General features: G+C 41.8%; 1 protein-coding gene across 6 annotated transcripts in view; it reads right to left on the bottom strand.

Annotated features, from left to right (window-relative positions):
• The window catches only part of tcf4 (transcription factor 4), a 592,048-nt gene that overhangs the window by 313,004 nt on the left and 262,285 nt on the right, over positions 1-16,759 (bottom strand). For all 6 annotated transcript variants that reach the window (XM_080182922.1, XM_080182913.1, XM_080182904.1 and 3 more), the window contains one exon: positions 11,662-11,720. In XM_080182922.1, the coding sequence (XP_080039048.1) occupies positions 11,662-11,720 (59 nt within the window). The remainder of the gene's footprint in view (positions 1-11,661; positions 11,721-16,759) is intronic.

Here is a 16,759-nt window from a genome sequence, read left to right as displayed (position 1 = left end):
AGTTTAATTAAGATACAGTTTGCAACTGTATGACATTTCCAAAAACATTTCCAAATCATTGTAAAAGGGTACTAAGATCATTGTTAGAATCATATTAGATAGAAAGTTCTTCAGCCCATTTTGGTTTGTGTCTATTCTTTGAAAGAGTTATTTGATGAGTCTGACTGGCTTTTTCGCTGTCTATAGCTTACCTTCTAAAGATATATCCAATTTCCTTTTGAAAGGCACTAATGAATCTACTTCCACCACTTCTTTCAGACAGTGCATTTCAGATCTTGACAACTCTATTCATTTCCCCGGGACATTTTACCAATTATCTTAAATCTTTAACTTACAGTTACCAAAAATTTCGCTCTACTTATTCGCTCAAAACAGTTTGTAATTTGCAATACGTCTAATAAATCTCCCCTTAACCTTTTCTGTTCTAAGAACGACAATCAAAGTTCCTCAAATCTCTGAACAACTGGATTCATTCTACCAAATCTCCTCTGCAGCCTCTCATAAACCTTGGTGGGAGGGGATTTTCTGGCCTCTTTGTGGTGTGCTTCTGGTCCCACCGCTGTCAATGGAATTTCCCACTGACTGCACCCCATGTCACTGGGAAACCCACAAAAGGGGTGTGCCATCAGAGGGAGAAGAAGATGCCGCCGGCGTGAACTGCTGAAAAATTCCGGCCCTCGATATCCTTCCTAAAGTGTGGTGCCCAGAATTGTATATAATACTCTGGCTGTGCTTAACTGGTGATTTACCCCTTTGCTTCATTCCTTGTGAGTCTATTCATGAAACCAATAATCATGTATGCTTTTTCAAACAGTCTGAAAAACTTATCCTACAATTTTTAAATACTATGTGCACAACTTCCCAGTTTCTGCTAGTCCGGCATCCCTTTTTGAATTCCATGAGGGATTCCACGGTGGGGGGGTAGTTTGTGGTCAGACACTCTGTGGTCAGGCACACTTGGCATCAGGAAGGAAGGAGGGCACTGAAAACCAGGATCCTATCCTTTTGTCTGACCCAATTGCACCCATCTCCTGTGACCTTTATCCTGCGATCCCCATCCCACCTCCAATCGCCTTCAGTCGCAAGAATCTCAATTATAGGGAAGGCCCAATGGTGGCCACTTTGTGACAAACCTCCTAGCTAGCATTCCCATTTTCCAATTTCAATCAGCCCAACAGAATCCCGGCCTGAAGGAGACAATTCAATCTATTAACTGGCTCTACATGGAACAATCAAGTGAGTCCCATTCTGTCATTCTATCGCCAAAGTTCTGCCAAATGCCTATCCGATTTCCTTTCAAAGTCATTGAACTTCTTTGATTCCAACATCCTGATGAACAGCGAGTTACCGATCAATAACATCTGCTGTGTACAATTTCTTCCTCACATTCCCCTTGCATCTCGTGCCCAAAACATTAAATCTGTGCCCCTTTTTCTTTGTTCTTGTAGCTACTGTATTTACATAACTTGTCCAGTTAAGTTTTAGATTAATGGCGACTCCTATCATGGAGGTTGGGGGATGGTGTTCGATGACGAATGTCACAGGGTGGTAGTTTGGTTTTGTTTTGGAGATGGTCACTTGATTGGCATTTGGGAGATGTGAATGTTACTTCCACTTATAAGCCCAAGCCTGGGTATTATCCAGGTCTTACTTCATGCATGCACGAACTATATTGTTCTCTAAAGATTCAATTAAAGACTTCAGTAAATGGTAAGTCCCAACATTCTAATCCAATACCTGAGAAAACTTAATGGTTAACTGGTATGAAACTAGTATTATTTTCCAGTAAAGAAACCATCACCTGATTTCAGATAGAAACTTTTAATATATAGGCAGAAGCTATTTTTACAAATGACAAAATTTAGAAAACTCTCTCATTAATCCCCACCCCTTCAGCCTACACAAGAATATTTCTCAAGGGAACCTTCACCTCTTTTTAAGCTGATTCTTTCAATGATGTGCATGCCACTCTCTTGCAAACAGTAGATATGCAAAATGAAATTACTGCATAACATTTCAAGCTACCAATGTCCATCAGTTCAAGAATATGCTAATACGCCTCAGGAATGTTGATTGCTTTATGAATGATACAACTACAAATATCATAAATGGGACAGCCATTATCAAAATCTGGACCAAAGTCAATCAAGGCTGTGTGACAGCGTCCAGCCTATTTGCAATCCACCCAAAAGTGGCTACTCTTCACATCAAAGATCAAATGCCCTCTGGTGTCAGTATTAAATACTGGTTAGACGGAAAACTCTATCGCACTTGCCTCTGTGTCAAAATTAAGTTGACTAGTATAGACTATATAGTCCAATGTTTGTGGATGACAACAGAGTCATTGGCAAATCTCTTCAAGTCTGCTTACAAAAAATTTGGGTCTGTCCTTGAACATTATCAAAAAACTCATATCAATTCACACATGGTCAGCCATACATTCCACCTCCCATATATGTTGAAGAAGAGCACATATGTTCAACAGTTTCAATTCCTTAGCAGCCACCTCAATCAACAGGCCAGGATTACTGAAGATTTAATGCCTGTTCAATATGATTGTTAGCATGGTTTAGTTCGGTCAGAGCCAAAAATAATTTTGATCTTAGCAGAGAAAAAAAAATCACGTTATGCATAGCTTTTATTAACTCACATTGAAATACTTGACCTTTACTACCTTTCAACAGAATAATATTACATTACCTCTTCCCTGCTACCTGTTCGGTGTACGGGTTGGGCCTAGTTCATCTTGGAATGCTTCTATGCTCCCAGGCTACCAGAAAAGCTCAGACATTTACTAGAACTTCCAGATTCAATGTGGAGACTGAAAAGAGAACCATGTAGCTCACTTAAGTCACAATGTGCTAGCTTTGCAGGCAGCCCATCTTCTTATGACACAGCACTAAACCTAAAATTTTCAATATTTTTATGGATAATTCCTGAAATCCTGTCTTAACTCAGAAGTCCCAGTCACCTATAATTTCCACAGTCACAGTCCTACACTGGATCCTGGTCAGTAACATCTTGATTTTAAAATTCTCATCCTTGGTTCCAAACTGCTCTCTGTCTCTGTAATTCCCCACCTGTCCCATAACCCTCTGCGATATCTGCACTTGTATCATTTTGGCCTCTTGAGGATCCCTGATTTTAGTTGTTTCTTCATTGGAGGCTGCACTTTCAATTGTGTCAGAGCTCTAGGACATCTTCCCAATGCCTCCCACCTCCCTTTCCTCCCTCAATACTCCATAAAAACCTACTTTTTTGATTTATTTTGTTTATTTGATCAGGAACTATCATGTACAACACAGTGATACAGTGGTCAGCCCTGCTGTCTCACAGCGCCAGGGAGCCTTGGGTGACTGCTCGTGTGAAGTTTGCATGTTCCCCCCGTGTCTGCATGGGTTTTCTTTGGGTGCTCCGGTTTCCTCCCCAAGCCAAAGATGTGCCAGTTAGGTTGATTGGCCATGCTAAATCGCCCCTTTGTATGGGATAAGGGGATTAACGGAGTAAATACATGGCGTTTTGTGGATAGGGCCTGGGGGATGTTCTGTCAAAGAGTCGGGGCAGGCTGAATGACATCCCTCTGCACTGTTGGGATTCTACGATTCTATGTGGGCCTTGCTGGTTGAGCCAAAATTTATTGCCCATTCCTAATTGCCTTGAACTGAATGGCTTGCTAAGCCATTTTAAACATGAACCACATGCGTCCAGAGTCAAACGTAGACCAGACCAGGTAAAGATGGCAGATGTCCTTCCCTAAAGGACATTAGTGAACCAGATAGATTTTTACGACACTTGGCAATGGTTTCATGGTCATCATTAGACTTGTAATTCCAAATTTTTGTTGAATTCAAATTTCACCATCTAACACAATAGGGTTTGAACTAGAGCATTACCATCGTTCTGTAGACTAGTAATCCAGTGACACCATCCGTTGCACCACCACTTCCCCGACCTACTATCTCCTTATGTGATTCAGTGTCATACTTTTTATAATGTTAAGGGTGCTATTTAAATATAAGCTGTTGTTGTTATTAAACCCATCTTCACAATGTTAACTGATATTCAATCTGATCTGTTAGTCAAATAAATTGGAGATTGCATTTTGTTGTCAATTCTTTTCTTATTTATAAATCTGTGTCGTTTTACTTACATTCTCTGGATAACAACTAAATGTCTTCCCACTGAAAATGCTGATCCTCTGTATGATTTTAACTATACTGTCCATTTACTCTTACTAGAGTAGATTTTACCTCATGTGGTTAATATTTCCTCTCCTTTCGTCAAAGTACACGTTAAATGTTCCTCTCGTTTTAAAACAGTTTTGAACCAAAATGGCCGGCAGGATTTTGATAGAGCTTCTTTTGTGCATTGTAAATCTGTTAAACAGGAACGACAGGAAGGAAACTGGCCAATCACAGCTCACCCAAAATAATGGCCCTTTCACACTTCTTAAGCAGCTAATGAGCCACTTAACTGGTATAAAGGGCAAACATGTTGTTAATCCAGCTGTGGAGTGCACAAAACTATATAAAAATGTCACAACAAAATGTTAGGAAAGGCCGCTTTAATAGACAGAAGACTCAGGACCTATTATTTCAACAACAAAAAAGTCTTACTGGAAGTACCAATAATGAAACAGTAGAAATCTCACTAGGAGTTGACGAGGAACACAAGGCACAAACCTGAAAATAAAACATTAACACAAGCTATTCTAACTTCGCCCCTTGACCCTTCACCTCGATTTAGCATATATAAGGGCACTTCAAAGTACTTTTGCCCGTTATTATCTTTTTATATGGCCTTCATTGTCTGCTGATTTTGCCAAATCTGCTCCCAATTTCTGATGCAATTCTTCTTATTTTGTCCTGCCATGTTGGCCTGGTGCTGAAGGAAACTTCAACCATTTCATCTATTGTTATTCCCATAAATTGTATTAAGATTTAAACCCACAATTTCAACACCAACTTAAATTAATGTCAAAGATGATTTAAAATACCTGCTAAACTCTAGCTTTTCCATGCATTTGTTTTATCTTTAGGGAACTACTTTTTGAAAATTAATGTCTGGATTGAATTTTATATTTGCTGAGGGTATATGGATTGGAATCACATCTACTTATCCCTTCAAATGTAAAACAAAGGGTGTTTATTAATTACCTGAAACTTGATTCATCCCTTTTCATCCAAAAATGTGCACCTCACTTACCTTCACTAATCATCACAAAGGATTAAATTCTTCTCTAAATGCATACTGGAACTATTAGTTCTCAGCTTTGAATCATCTTCTTTATTTATTCCTCTCTTTGTTTAGTATGGTTTCCCCTCTCTCCATCATTATTCCTCAAACTGTCTTTCCCACTTTCCATCCCAACATCTAAAACCTATGTTACCTTACTCTGTACCTTTACGCTAATCCAAAGCCACAAGATCTAGGGCAGAATTTTCCCATTTTTAGGCAGAGGAGCACAGCGGGCAGGAAAAACGGCATTAAAGGCTCCAGCCCCATTGGCAGCTTTCTCCGCCCTATTGTTAGACTCATAGCTAAAAAAAAGGAAGGGTCGGATCCCCCGGTGACATGCTGGTGGGGCAGGCTCTGACTGAGCCAGCATTTAAAAGATGGACACCGCGATACTGAAAAAAAGGAGAAAGCACCCCCCCCCCACTTCCTTTCCCACAGTGGCAGTGACCTGCTGGGCGATGCACCCATCTAAACTCCTCTGGCTAGTTCCGCTTGCCAGGTGCATGCTCTGGGGACCTGCTGCACTTTGAGTCAGCAAAATGGATGATGTAATGTGTGAGGGAGATTATCAGGATCTTGGGTCTGACTATTAGATGTTAACGCATTGTTGAATACTGAGATTCCTGTTACGTCATTCGAAATTCCACCGCTATAAATCATATGTTGCCCTCCGGTGGGATTTTCTGCTCCTGCTGCCCATCCTACCAGCTGAAAATGGGAAAATCTCCTTCCAATTTGTAACAAGATTGAAGATAATCAATATTATACCATCAATACTAAGAAACTGCAGTTCTTCAAGGCATCTGGTTGTCTCCTATTAGCTGCACTGATAAAAGGAATGTGAAATGCTCACTGGGGAGAAAAAGAACAGGCAGAGGTGCAGAAATGAGCTTGGATAGGTACCTGGAAAAGAAGAATGTTAAAGGATTTGGGGGGAAGGGCTGAAGAATGTGATTCGAGAATTAACCCCAGTTGAAGAATTAACATGGGCAATGGGCAAAATGGCCCTTTATGTGCTGCAATTTCTATGATTCAGAGCATTGGACCTCCAATTTCCATCCATAAATCAATTTTACCTGTTCTTTATCTTTATTAGGTTAAATATAATATCCGTTATGGTTCAAGGTTAGGCTTCTCTTTGACCCTAACAGGTATAAAGACTTCGGGCCCAATTTTACCAACAACTTGAGTCCGTTTTCGGGCACAAAATCGTGGTAAAGTCGCGTGAGGCCTTTATTGCAATCCACACCCAAGTCCACGCAGATCGCCACTTTACCGAGACCCGCAAATGGCAGGGATCCATTCTGTGCCCAAATCGGGCACAACGACGATTTAAATGCATTTGCATGTATTTAAATTGAATTAAAGAACTGCCCACCCAACTCTATCAGCATTTCCCCCTTTTGCACTGCATTCACAGATCTGGAACCGCACCTTTAGGGACCTGCTGAATAAAAGTCTCAGTCGGGTGCTCCAGCCTCTGAAGAGCATGTTCAGTGTTTGCAACTGTTCTCTGACTCAGATCAGTGGTGGGGGTGGGGGTGGAGGTGGGTCAGATCATTCTCTGGTTGGAGGGGGGAGGAGGGGAGTGAGGTCAGATGTATTTCTGGTGGGGGGAAGGGGGAAGGGCTGATCATTGTCTTTTTTTTCAGATTGAAAACTAGCTTTATCAGTTCAACTTACACCTGAATTCACATTTGAACAGATTAATATTCAACTATCCTACCCATGCACACCTTGCCCATGTTCCAAACAAAAGACGTAATGTTTGACAAAATCAGTAAGATCAGTCAAGATTCATATCCAGAAATTAAAGTCACCAGACCCTGAAAATGCCAAGTTTAGAATATAAATCAGTTCACGTCATGGAAAGCATCATGCATTTAGTAAGATATAGACAAGCTCTGATAAGATCACCATTTGAAATAGATTTTTGCTAGTTTACTGAGTTCTGACTAGGGCTGTGTGGTTTCTGCTTTGAATCTTCCACACTCAAATTTCAAACATACAGGGGTAAACAGTACAAGTCAAGTTGCAGAGTGCTCACCAGGTTTAGAATCAGCTAAGTAACAATTGCAGAATGGTGAAACACAGAACTAGCCCATTCGGCCCTCTTGTGGCCTTGCCTATCTGTTTTTCCCTATCTGTCTGAATCCCTTGTGATTTTATACTTTTTTCAAATTCTTCACAACCTTCTCTTCTCTAAGGAGTATTTCCCCAGCTGCTCCAGTCCCGGACACCATTGTTGTAAAGCTTTCTTGCATCCTCAAGCCTTCACATTCTTCCTAAAGTGCAATTCCCAGAATTGGACACAATATTCCAAGAGGCTGAACAAACCAGAGTTGATAAAGATTCATTACAACTTCCTTGATTTAATCCTAAATGTGTCTACTGAATTCTGTACATCTTTTTAACCACTTTCCCAACCACTGCCACCTTCAGATGATTTTTGCACAAATACCCACCTCCAGCACTCATTTTGGGCTCCTTTTATTTTATATTTCATCTCCTCATTCATCTTACCAAAACGTACCACACTCTTCTGCCTTTGATTTAATAAAAAAAAGAGTCTAGAAGCATGAGTAGGCCATTCAGCCCTTCATGCCGGCTCCACCATTCATTTTGATCATGGCTGATTATCAAATTCAATATTCTGATCCCACCTTCCCCCATTTCCCTTGATCCCTTTAGTGGCTAGAACTGTATCTAATTTCTTCTTGAAATTTGACAACATTTTGGCCTCAATACACACACTCACCATTCTCTGGGTGAAGAAATTTCTCCTCACCTCCGTCCTAAAAGGTTTACCCCTTATCCTCAAACTATAGCCCTGAGCTCTGGACTCCTCCACGAGCAGAAGCATTCTTTCTGAATCTGCCAATTTCTTCCCATTTGACCAGCCTGCCTTCTTAATCCATCCATTTGTTTGAGTAACTATTAATTTTGTCCTGCATTATCATCTTTCCTAACACCTAAGTTAAACTGATTGGCCTGTAGTTGCAATGTTGACCATTACACCCATTTTTTGAACATGTGTAATTCTTCACTGATAAGAACATAAGGTTGATGATTCAGCCCCTTGTACCTGCTCCACCATTCAATAAGATCATGGCTGATTTAATCTTGGCTTCAAGTCCACTTTTGTGCCAGTTACCCATAACACTTAACTCACCTAAAGTTCAAAAATCTGTCTATCTTAGTCTTGAATATAGAACATAGAACATAGAACACTACAGCACAAACAGGCCCTTCGGCCCACAAGTTGCGCCGATCACATCATCACCTACCAACCTACAGACCTATCTATAACCCTCAATCTCATTAAACCCCATATACTCATCCAGAAGTCTTTTAAAAGACCCCAGCGAGTTTGCCTCCACCACCACTGACGGCAGCCGATTCCATTCACTCACCACCCTCTGAGTGAAAAACTTACCCCTAACATCACTTCTGAACCTCCCTCCCCGCACCTTAAATCTGTGTCCTCTCGTAGCGACCATTTCAACCCGGGGAAATAGCCTCTGAGAGTCCACCCTATCCATTCCTCTCAACATTTTGTAAACTTCTATCAGGTCGCCTCTCAACCTTCGTCTCTCCAGGGAAAAGAGTCCCAGCTCCCTCAACCTAACTTCATAAGGCATGCCTCCCAGTCCAGGCAACATCCTTGTAAATCTCCTCTGTACCCTTTCAATAGCTTCTACATCTTTCCTATAGTGAGGCAACCAGAATTGCACACAATACTCTAAATGAGGCCTGACAAGGGTCTTATAAAGTTCCAGCATTACCTCCCGACTCCTAAACTCAATCCCTCGATTAATGAAGGCCAGTACACCATATGCCTTCTTGACCACATCCTCCACCTGCGAGGCCGATTTAAGAGTCCTGTGGACCCGGACCCCAAGATCCTTCTGCTCCTCAACACTACTCAGACTTCTGCCCTTGATAGTGTACTCGTTCATCCCGTTGGTTCTGCCAAAATGGACGACTACACATTTATCCGCGTTGAAGTCCATCTGCCACTTCTCCGCCCAGTCCTGCATCCTATCTATGTCCTGCTGCAACTTTTGCCATCCTTCCAGATCATCCACAACACCACCGACCTTCGTGTCATCAGCGAACTTACTTACCCATCCCTCCACTTCCTCATCCAGGTCATTTATGAAAATGACAAACAACAAGGGTCCCAGAACAGATCCTTGAGGCACTCCGCTGGTGACTGACCTCCATTCAGAAATATATTCGATGACTCAGTGTCCACTGTTCTCTGTGGTAGAAAACTTGATGATGAAATTCCTCCTCAGTCCTCTGGCATTATTCATGTATCAAAAGAGAATAGCCAGTGCATTTGCAATTTCCATCCTTACTTCCCTCAGTGTCCTTGAGTGCCTCCCATCCGGTCTTGGTAACTTACCAACTTTTAATTGGTGCCAGCCTTTATACCTCTACTTTAGCCATTTTTAGCCCATCCAGGGTCTCAACTATCTCCTCTTTCACTCGGACAGAGAATGAAGAGTCAACAATGCCCTCAAAGTGGGTTCATTTAACCGCACAAAGGGGCTGTGAAATTAGCCAAATTCAAATTTAAGCAACTATACCTCGAATGGGAATTCCAACTATAAATTTTCTTAACTTTGTCTTTGATCTTTTTAAGAATTAATGCAGAAACAATGTATGGTCAGTTTGATGTTCATTGGCAATGAATGGAATTCCCATGTTTGTTTCCATGCATGCAATTTTTGGACATGGCCTCGATTACATAAGTGTCACATCACCAACATGCTGGCATTTTAAAGGCTTCTATATACCACAGGGTCACAGAATTGTTATAGCGTAGTAGGACACCATTTTGCCCAGCGTGTTTCCACTGATCTTCCAAATGAGCAGCATAACTTAGTGCCATTCTCCTGCCTTTTCCCCATAGCCTTGCATATATTTTATATTCACATAATCATCTAATGCCCTCCTGAATCCCTCAACTGAACCTGCCTCCACCACACTTCCATGGCGTGCATTCCTGACCTGTTAAAAAGTGTTTCACAGATCAAACTTGTTTCTTTCGTGAATCATTTTAAATCTATATATTTGCATTAGTGGGTTGTTTCCCAATTTGCCCAGTGGTCAAATACCTTGAATCTAGCAAATTTACTTTGAGGTTGCTTTGCGTTGCATTGTATGGTTTGATGAATGAAGTTTAACTTGCATTCAGTGGCTTTATATCATCTGAACTAAGTTTGTGGTAGTAGTTTTAATTTTTGTACAGTGGAAACCAAGCTGTTGGTGGGGAAGGGGGTGGCGGGAGTTAAAATGGACTGGATCCCACGTTGTTACCACTCAGCTGCAATTTTAAAATTCCTGAACTTATAGAGATACGAGATTCTCCTTAGCTGAGATGGAAGCCTCAAGTATTTATGAAAACGAGTCTCCTATTACATCAATATAGTTCTATACTGTCTTTGCTCGCAAGTAAGCAGGATATCGGCCCACACTGTCCAAACCTGATCAGAGGATGTTTCCCTATGCCCCACAAGGAAAGTCTACGCCTCCCTTGCCCAGACAGGGAGGCGATGGCCTGGTTTTATTATCACTAGACTATTAATCCTGAAACTCAGCTAATGTTCTTGGGACCCAGGTTTGAATCCTGCCATGGCAGATGGTGTAATTCGAATTCTATAAAAAACATCTGGAATTAGGATGACCATTGTCGATTGTCGGAAAAACCCATCTGTTTCTCTTGTGTCTTTAGGGAAGGAAATCTACCATGCTTACCTGGTCTGGTATACATGTGACTCCAGAGCCACAACAATGTGGCTGACTCTCAACTGCCCTCTGAAGAAGGGCAACTAGGGATGAGCAATGAATGCTGGCCAGCCAGTGACAGCCATGTGTCATGAATAAATAAAAGAAGTCCCCTCCGGCCTCCCATTTGCGAATCAATGTCCTGCCTGTCCTTCCCCCTCCCACTTTGGACTTGGTGAGTGGCCTCCAGGCCATCCACTTTCTGCTACTTCCCGGTGATTTCTGCTTCAGCCTGCCAGCAGCCTGTCAACTGGATTGTTAAAACCAGCTGGGCTTACCGCAGCTACTCCTGGAGGGGCTGGATTCTCACTGAGTCACTTTCTCACCAGTCCAGTCCCAAGCTAGTACCTGCCGTGTAACAATGCCCTAGAGGAGAAATGTGATGGCCAACAGCATAATGATGCATCTTGTTCAAAGGTGGACCAGCTTGGGGTGAGGAAGGGAAGGGGGGTGCAGAGGAAAGAGGAGATGGTGGTAGTGGGAGACAGACAAGTCATTGTCATACAACCCTATTCATTTTGAAATTTACAGATTCCTCATTTATTTTGAGCACAAATGACAAGGACAAACACAATGAGACAATAATGTAAATGCTTCTTGCACTAAGGAAGAAGACATGCAACTGACCTGACAACCTTGCATGTTTGAGTCCCTCCCAAATGGGAATGATGCTCTCTCTGCTTTGCCTGCAAAACAAAGACATTTCTATCAGATTACCTGCAGGATAACAGAAATGGTTGTCAGAATCAGCATTTCAACTTACAATCAGTAGGCTCATCACTAATACTGGGCTGTTTGTGATCTTGTTTAAAAGGGTAATCTATTTTAATATGGCATCTTTAAAAATAAACTTGGTACATCAACTCTTTTGATCACAAATCTCTCCCTTAATATTTCTCTGATGTTTATGGTTCTGATCCTAATGCTCACTAATCTGGGATACTGCAGAAGGGCACTGGACCGTATCTATGTATGGACAGTCCTCTGTCTAAGGGGTGATTCAGTGTGTGGCCTTCAGCTGCTTGAAGTACTGCGTGATGCATTAAAAAGAAAGGTTTTGTTTGTTTGGCAGGAAGTGTCTTAAATGTAAAATCCTTCAAACAAAAAGTAAGTTAAAATAAAGAGAAATCATATTTAAAAACGCCCATTTGCACTGTGGATAATGGCCTGGGAGATAACATCTGATGGAAGAGGAAATGCTTCTCTGATGTCAGCAGTGAGGATCATAACACAGCAGGTTTCCCAGGACACAGCTACAACAACTCCATTACTAATCTGCGGGCTATTTGGCAGGTCAGAGTTATATCACAACTTTATTAATTATGTCGTAGTGTAACATCCAAGCAAACGCATCTTCCAGGAGCCACCAGATAGCAGCCAGGAGCAAAAGCCCTGACTGCTATTTCCCTTGGCACTGGGGTGACAAGACCTGTTGTAGCGCCCTTACAACTGCTCAAACTGAGATTGAGTATCTGAATGAGGATTAAAGAGCCCATTCACTACATTCTGCACTCTTTTGTTTCTTTCTCTATGAATGGTATGCTTTGTCTGTAAGACAACATTTTTCACTGCATGCTAATACATGTGGCAATAATAAATCAAATCAATTCAAATCAAATCAAATCAGCTCCACACTTGACAGAGCAATTGCTTACTGATTCACCTCGAAAGCTTCAAGACCAGATTTTATTGTCTCACCCACCACAGGAATCAGAGCAGGTGAGAGGCACTTGAAAGTTCGTTAACCTCGGGCGGGATTTTATGGTTTTGGGTCGAGTGAGATTGCAAAATCCCGCCCCAGGTCTAGTCTGTTTTGAGGTGCAGTGGTAATCTGACATACAGTGCAGTGGTTATACTGAACCATGAGGATAAATGCAGATATCCACATTGTGTGCAATCTTCACTCAGGCAAAGGGTTGTGAACAGTCCATCATGCAAACCAGCCTCCCAACCACTGACTCTGTCTATACTTTCTGCTGCCTCGGGAAAGCAGCCAGCATAATCAAGGATCCCACTAATCCCAGATAAAATCTCTTCAGCCTTCTTCCGTTGGTTAAAAAATACAAAAATCTGAGATCACATGTCAACTGACTCATGAACAGCTTCTTTCAACCAAAAGAGAAAAATGCTGGAAAATCTCAGCAGGTCCGGCAGCATCTGTAAGGAGAAAAGAGGTGATGTTTCGAGTCCAGAGCTTCTTCCCTGCTGCCATCAGACTTAGCTCATATTATGGACCTACCTCACATTAAGTTGATCTTTCCCTGCACCCTAGCAATGGCTGTAACACTATATTCTGCGCCCTCTCTTTTCCTTCTCCCCTATGTACTCTATGAAGAGTATGCTTTGTCTGTAAAGTATGTAAGAAACAACACCTTTCGCTGTATCCCAATCCATGCGATAATAATAAATCAAATCAAATCAAATGAAAAGAGGGCAGATGAAAAGACTTTCTTTCTTCCAGGTAAAACAGTCTTAATATACAGGTATGCCTGCCTGCTCTGGTTAGGGCAGGATCTGCAGAGTGGAATAAAACTTTTAAATGAGTGAAAAGAGGAAGACATAACTATCAATTGGTCATTGGTGAGAGGGCAGTGCCATAAAACACTCAATGAAATAGGTCCATAAATTATGAAAAGGACCCCATGGAAATCTCTTTTTCAAGCACTTGTTGTTACTTGCACACTTGACTAATACTTCCCCTGAACGGGCTTGCTTACCCTTAGGAGGAGTACAACAGAGTAAACATCGAAGTCCAAAATTAGGTTTAAATATTGTACTAAATTTCAAACTAACAGACACAGCAGTATAACAGCAAAAATCAATGAGATATGAGACATAAAACTGCCAGGGAAAACATGCACAACAGCAGACTTATATAGCACCATTAACATAACAAAATGTCCCGAGGTGCTTCAAAGGACCATTATAAAACAATAATTTGACAAACAAGGATATACTAGGGCAGATAATAAAAAGCATGGTCAAAGAGTCTCTTAAAAGGAAGAAAGAGAGGTGGAGACAGAAAGGGAATGGCAATGCTTAGGGCCTAGGTAGCTGAAGGCATGGCCTATAATGGCCAGTAAAAAAAAACAATTAAAATCGGGAACACTCAAGAGACCAGAATTAGAGGAGCAGATACGTTGGAGGTTAAGGGGCTGGAGGAGATTACAGAGATAGGGAGAAGGGAGGTCATGGATTGAGCTAAAAATAAGGATTAGAATTTAAAAGTCAAGACATTGTTTACATAGAAGCTAATGTAGTTCAGCCAGAACGAGGTTTATAAGCAAATGGAATTTGAGGCAAGTTTGGAAGGCAGCAGTGTTTTGAATGACTGCATTTTTATCAAGGACAGAATACAAGAAGGTGGCCAGAAATGAGTTGAATTGGTCACATCTAGAGTTTTAAAAATACGCTAATAAGGATTAGTAGCAGATAAGCTGATGTAGGGGCAGAGGCAGGTAATGTTATGGAAGTGAAAGTAGATAGTGTTGGAGATGCTGCGAATAATGGTCAGAAGATCATCTCTGGGTCAAACACGGAACCAAGCTGGCCTCGGCCAACCTCACACAGCTGCCGTGGAGTAGGTGGAATTGGTAGCTATAGAACTGAAGTTATGTAAAGATTCACACACAACATACAGCACAATGGAGCAGGATAGATAGATGGAGAAGTTGGAGCTGTCCTCATTGGAAAAAAGGGTCAGAGGAAATTTGATAGAGGGGTTCACGGTCATGAGGGGTCAGGAGACAGAGTAGATAGAGAGAAATTGTTTCCTTTGAGGAAACGGAGAAAAATCAGAGGATATTGATTTGGGTCATTGGCAAAAAGTGCAACGGCAACATGTGGAAAAATGTTTTATTGCAGAAAGTCGTTAGGGGCTGCAGAGCACTACCTGAGGGTGAGGTGTAATCATGATTTTCAAGAGAAAATTGGATTATCTGAAATGGAAAACAACTGCATGGCTATGAATAAAAGGACAAGGGACTGACACCTGGAATAGTCTGAACAATTTGGGTCCCCTTCTCTGAGGGTAGCTGTACTGGCAGTGGAGGCAGTGCAACTAGGTTATTCCTAAATGTGGAGATGCTGGCATTGGACTGGGGGTGGGCACAACAAGAAGTCCCACAACAGGTTAAAGTCCAACAGGTTTATTTGGAATTATGAACTTTCGGAGCGCTGCTCCTTCATTAGGTAAGGTGACTATATCACTGTGTTGAGACTTTAACCTGGAGTTGTGAGACTTCGTACTAGGTTAACCCTAGGAATGGAGGAATTTTCTCATGAGGCGAGGTTGAATAGGTTGGGCCTGTACTCATTGGAGTTTAGAAGAATGAGAAGCAACCCCTTGCTGAGATATATAGGATTCCCAGGGAGCTTTACATGGTAGATGCTAAGAAGCTGTTTCCCTTTGTGGGGGAATCTAGCTCCAGAGGGTATAATATCAGAATAAGGAGTTGCCCATTTGAGACAGAGATGAGGAGGAATTTCTTCTCTGAGGGTAGTGAATGGAATTCTTCACCGCAGAGGATTGTGGAGGTTGAATCATAAAGTGTGTTCAAGGCTAAAATACACAGATTTTGAATCAGTAACAAAATCAAGGATTAGGGGAAAAGTCAACAAAGTGGAGTTGAGGATTATCATATCAAACCAGTCATGATCTCACTGAATGGCAGATCAGACTTGATGGGCCAAATGACCAACTTCTGCTTCAACATCTGATGGTCTCTTATGACACTATATTAATTACTCTTGAAGAAAGTGGACACAGCCATGATGGGCACCACCCGCAACACTGCAGATACTGAAGCAGTTCATGCCCAAAGGCAGTAAGACGTGGACAATATCCATTTGCACTATGTAAGTGCCGGGCATGACCTCTCCAAAAGAACAGAATTTAACCATTTCCCTTTGCTTGTCAATGATACTACCATCGCTGAATCCCCCACTCTCAACATCCTGGGGGTTACCATTGATCAGAAACTCAACTGGACTAGCCATGAGCAGGTCAGAGGCTAAGAATTCTGAGGAAGTAACTCACTTTCTCTCAAAGCCTGTCCACAATCTACAAGGCAGGAATCAGGAATACTATCCACTTGCCTGAATGAGTGCAGCTCCAACAACACTCAAGAAGCTGGAAACCATAATGCAACCCTCTTGATTGATTCTCCTTCCACAAACATTCAATCCACCACCACCAATGAACAGTGGTAGCAGTGTGTACCATCTGTAAGGTGCACTGAAGGAAATGACCAAGGCTTCTTAGATAGCATCTTTTAAAACCACAACTGCTATCACCTACAAGGACAACAGCAGCAAATATCGGGAACACCAACACCTAGAAATTCCCCTCCAAATCACTCACCCATTCTGATTTGGAAGTATATTGCCTTTCCTTCACTGTCATTGGGTCAAAATCCTGGAACATCCTCCCTAGTAGTACTGGGGTATACCTACACCCCAGGGATGGCAGCCATTCAAGAAGGCAGCTCTCCACCATAATTTCAAGGGCAACTAGAGATGGGAAATAAATACTAGCCTAGCCAGCCCACATCCCGTAAGTGAATTTTGTAAAATGTCTCCTTTTGCGCTGTAGCCGCTCTGTGACTTTATGAGAGCTTCAATTCAAAACTGAACCTTTTGACTGCAAGAACATAATTATGTGATTTTTGAAAGTCAGGAGAACCTTAAAAAGATTGAATTATGACCTTGTAACTCCCTGCACCAC

Source organism: Carcharhinus amblyrhynchos, chromosome 1, assembly GCF_965287045.1.
Source record: "Carcharhinus amblyrhynchos chromosome 1, sCarAmb.v2.hapA, whole genome shotgun sequence".
NCBI classification, from domain to species: Eukaryota; Metazoa; Chordata; class Chondrichthyes; order Carcharhiniformes; family Carcharhinidae; genus Carcharhinus; species Carcharhinus amblyrhynchos.
This window is presented reverse-complemented; position numbering and strand designations above follow the sequence as displayed.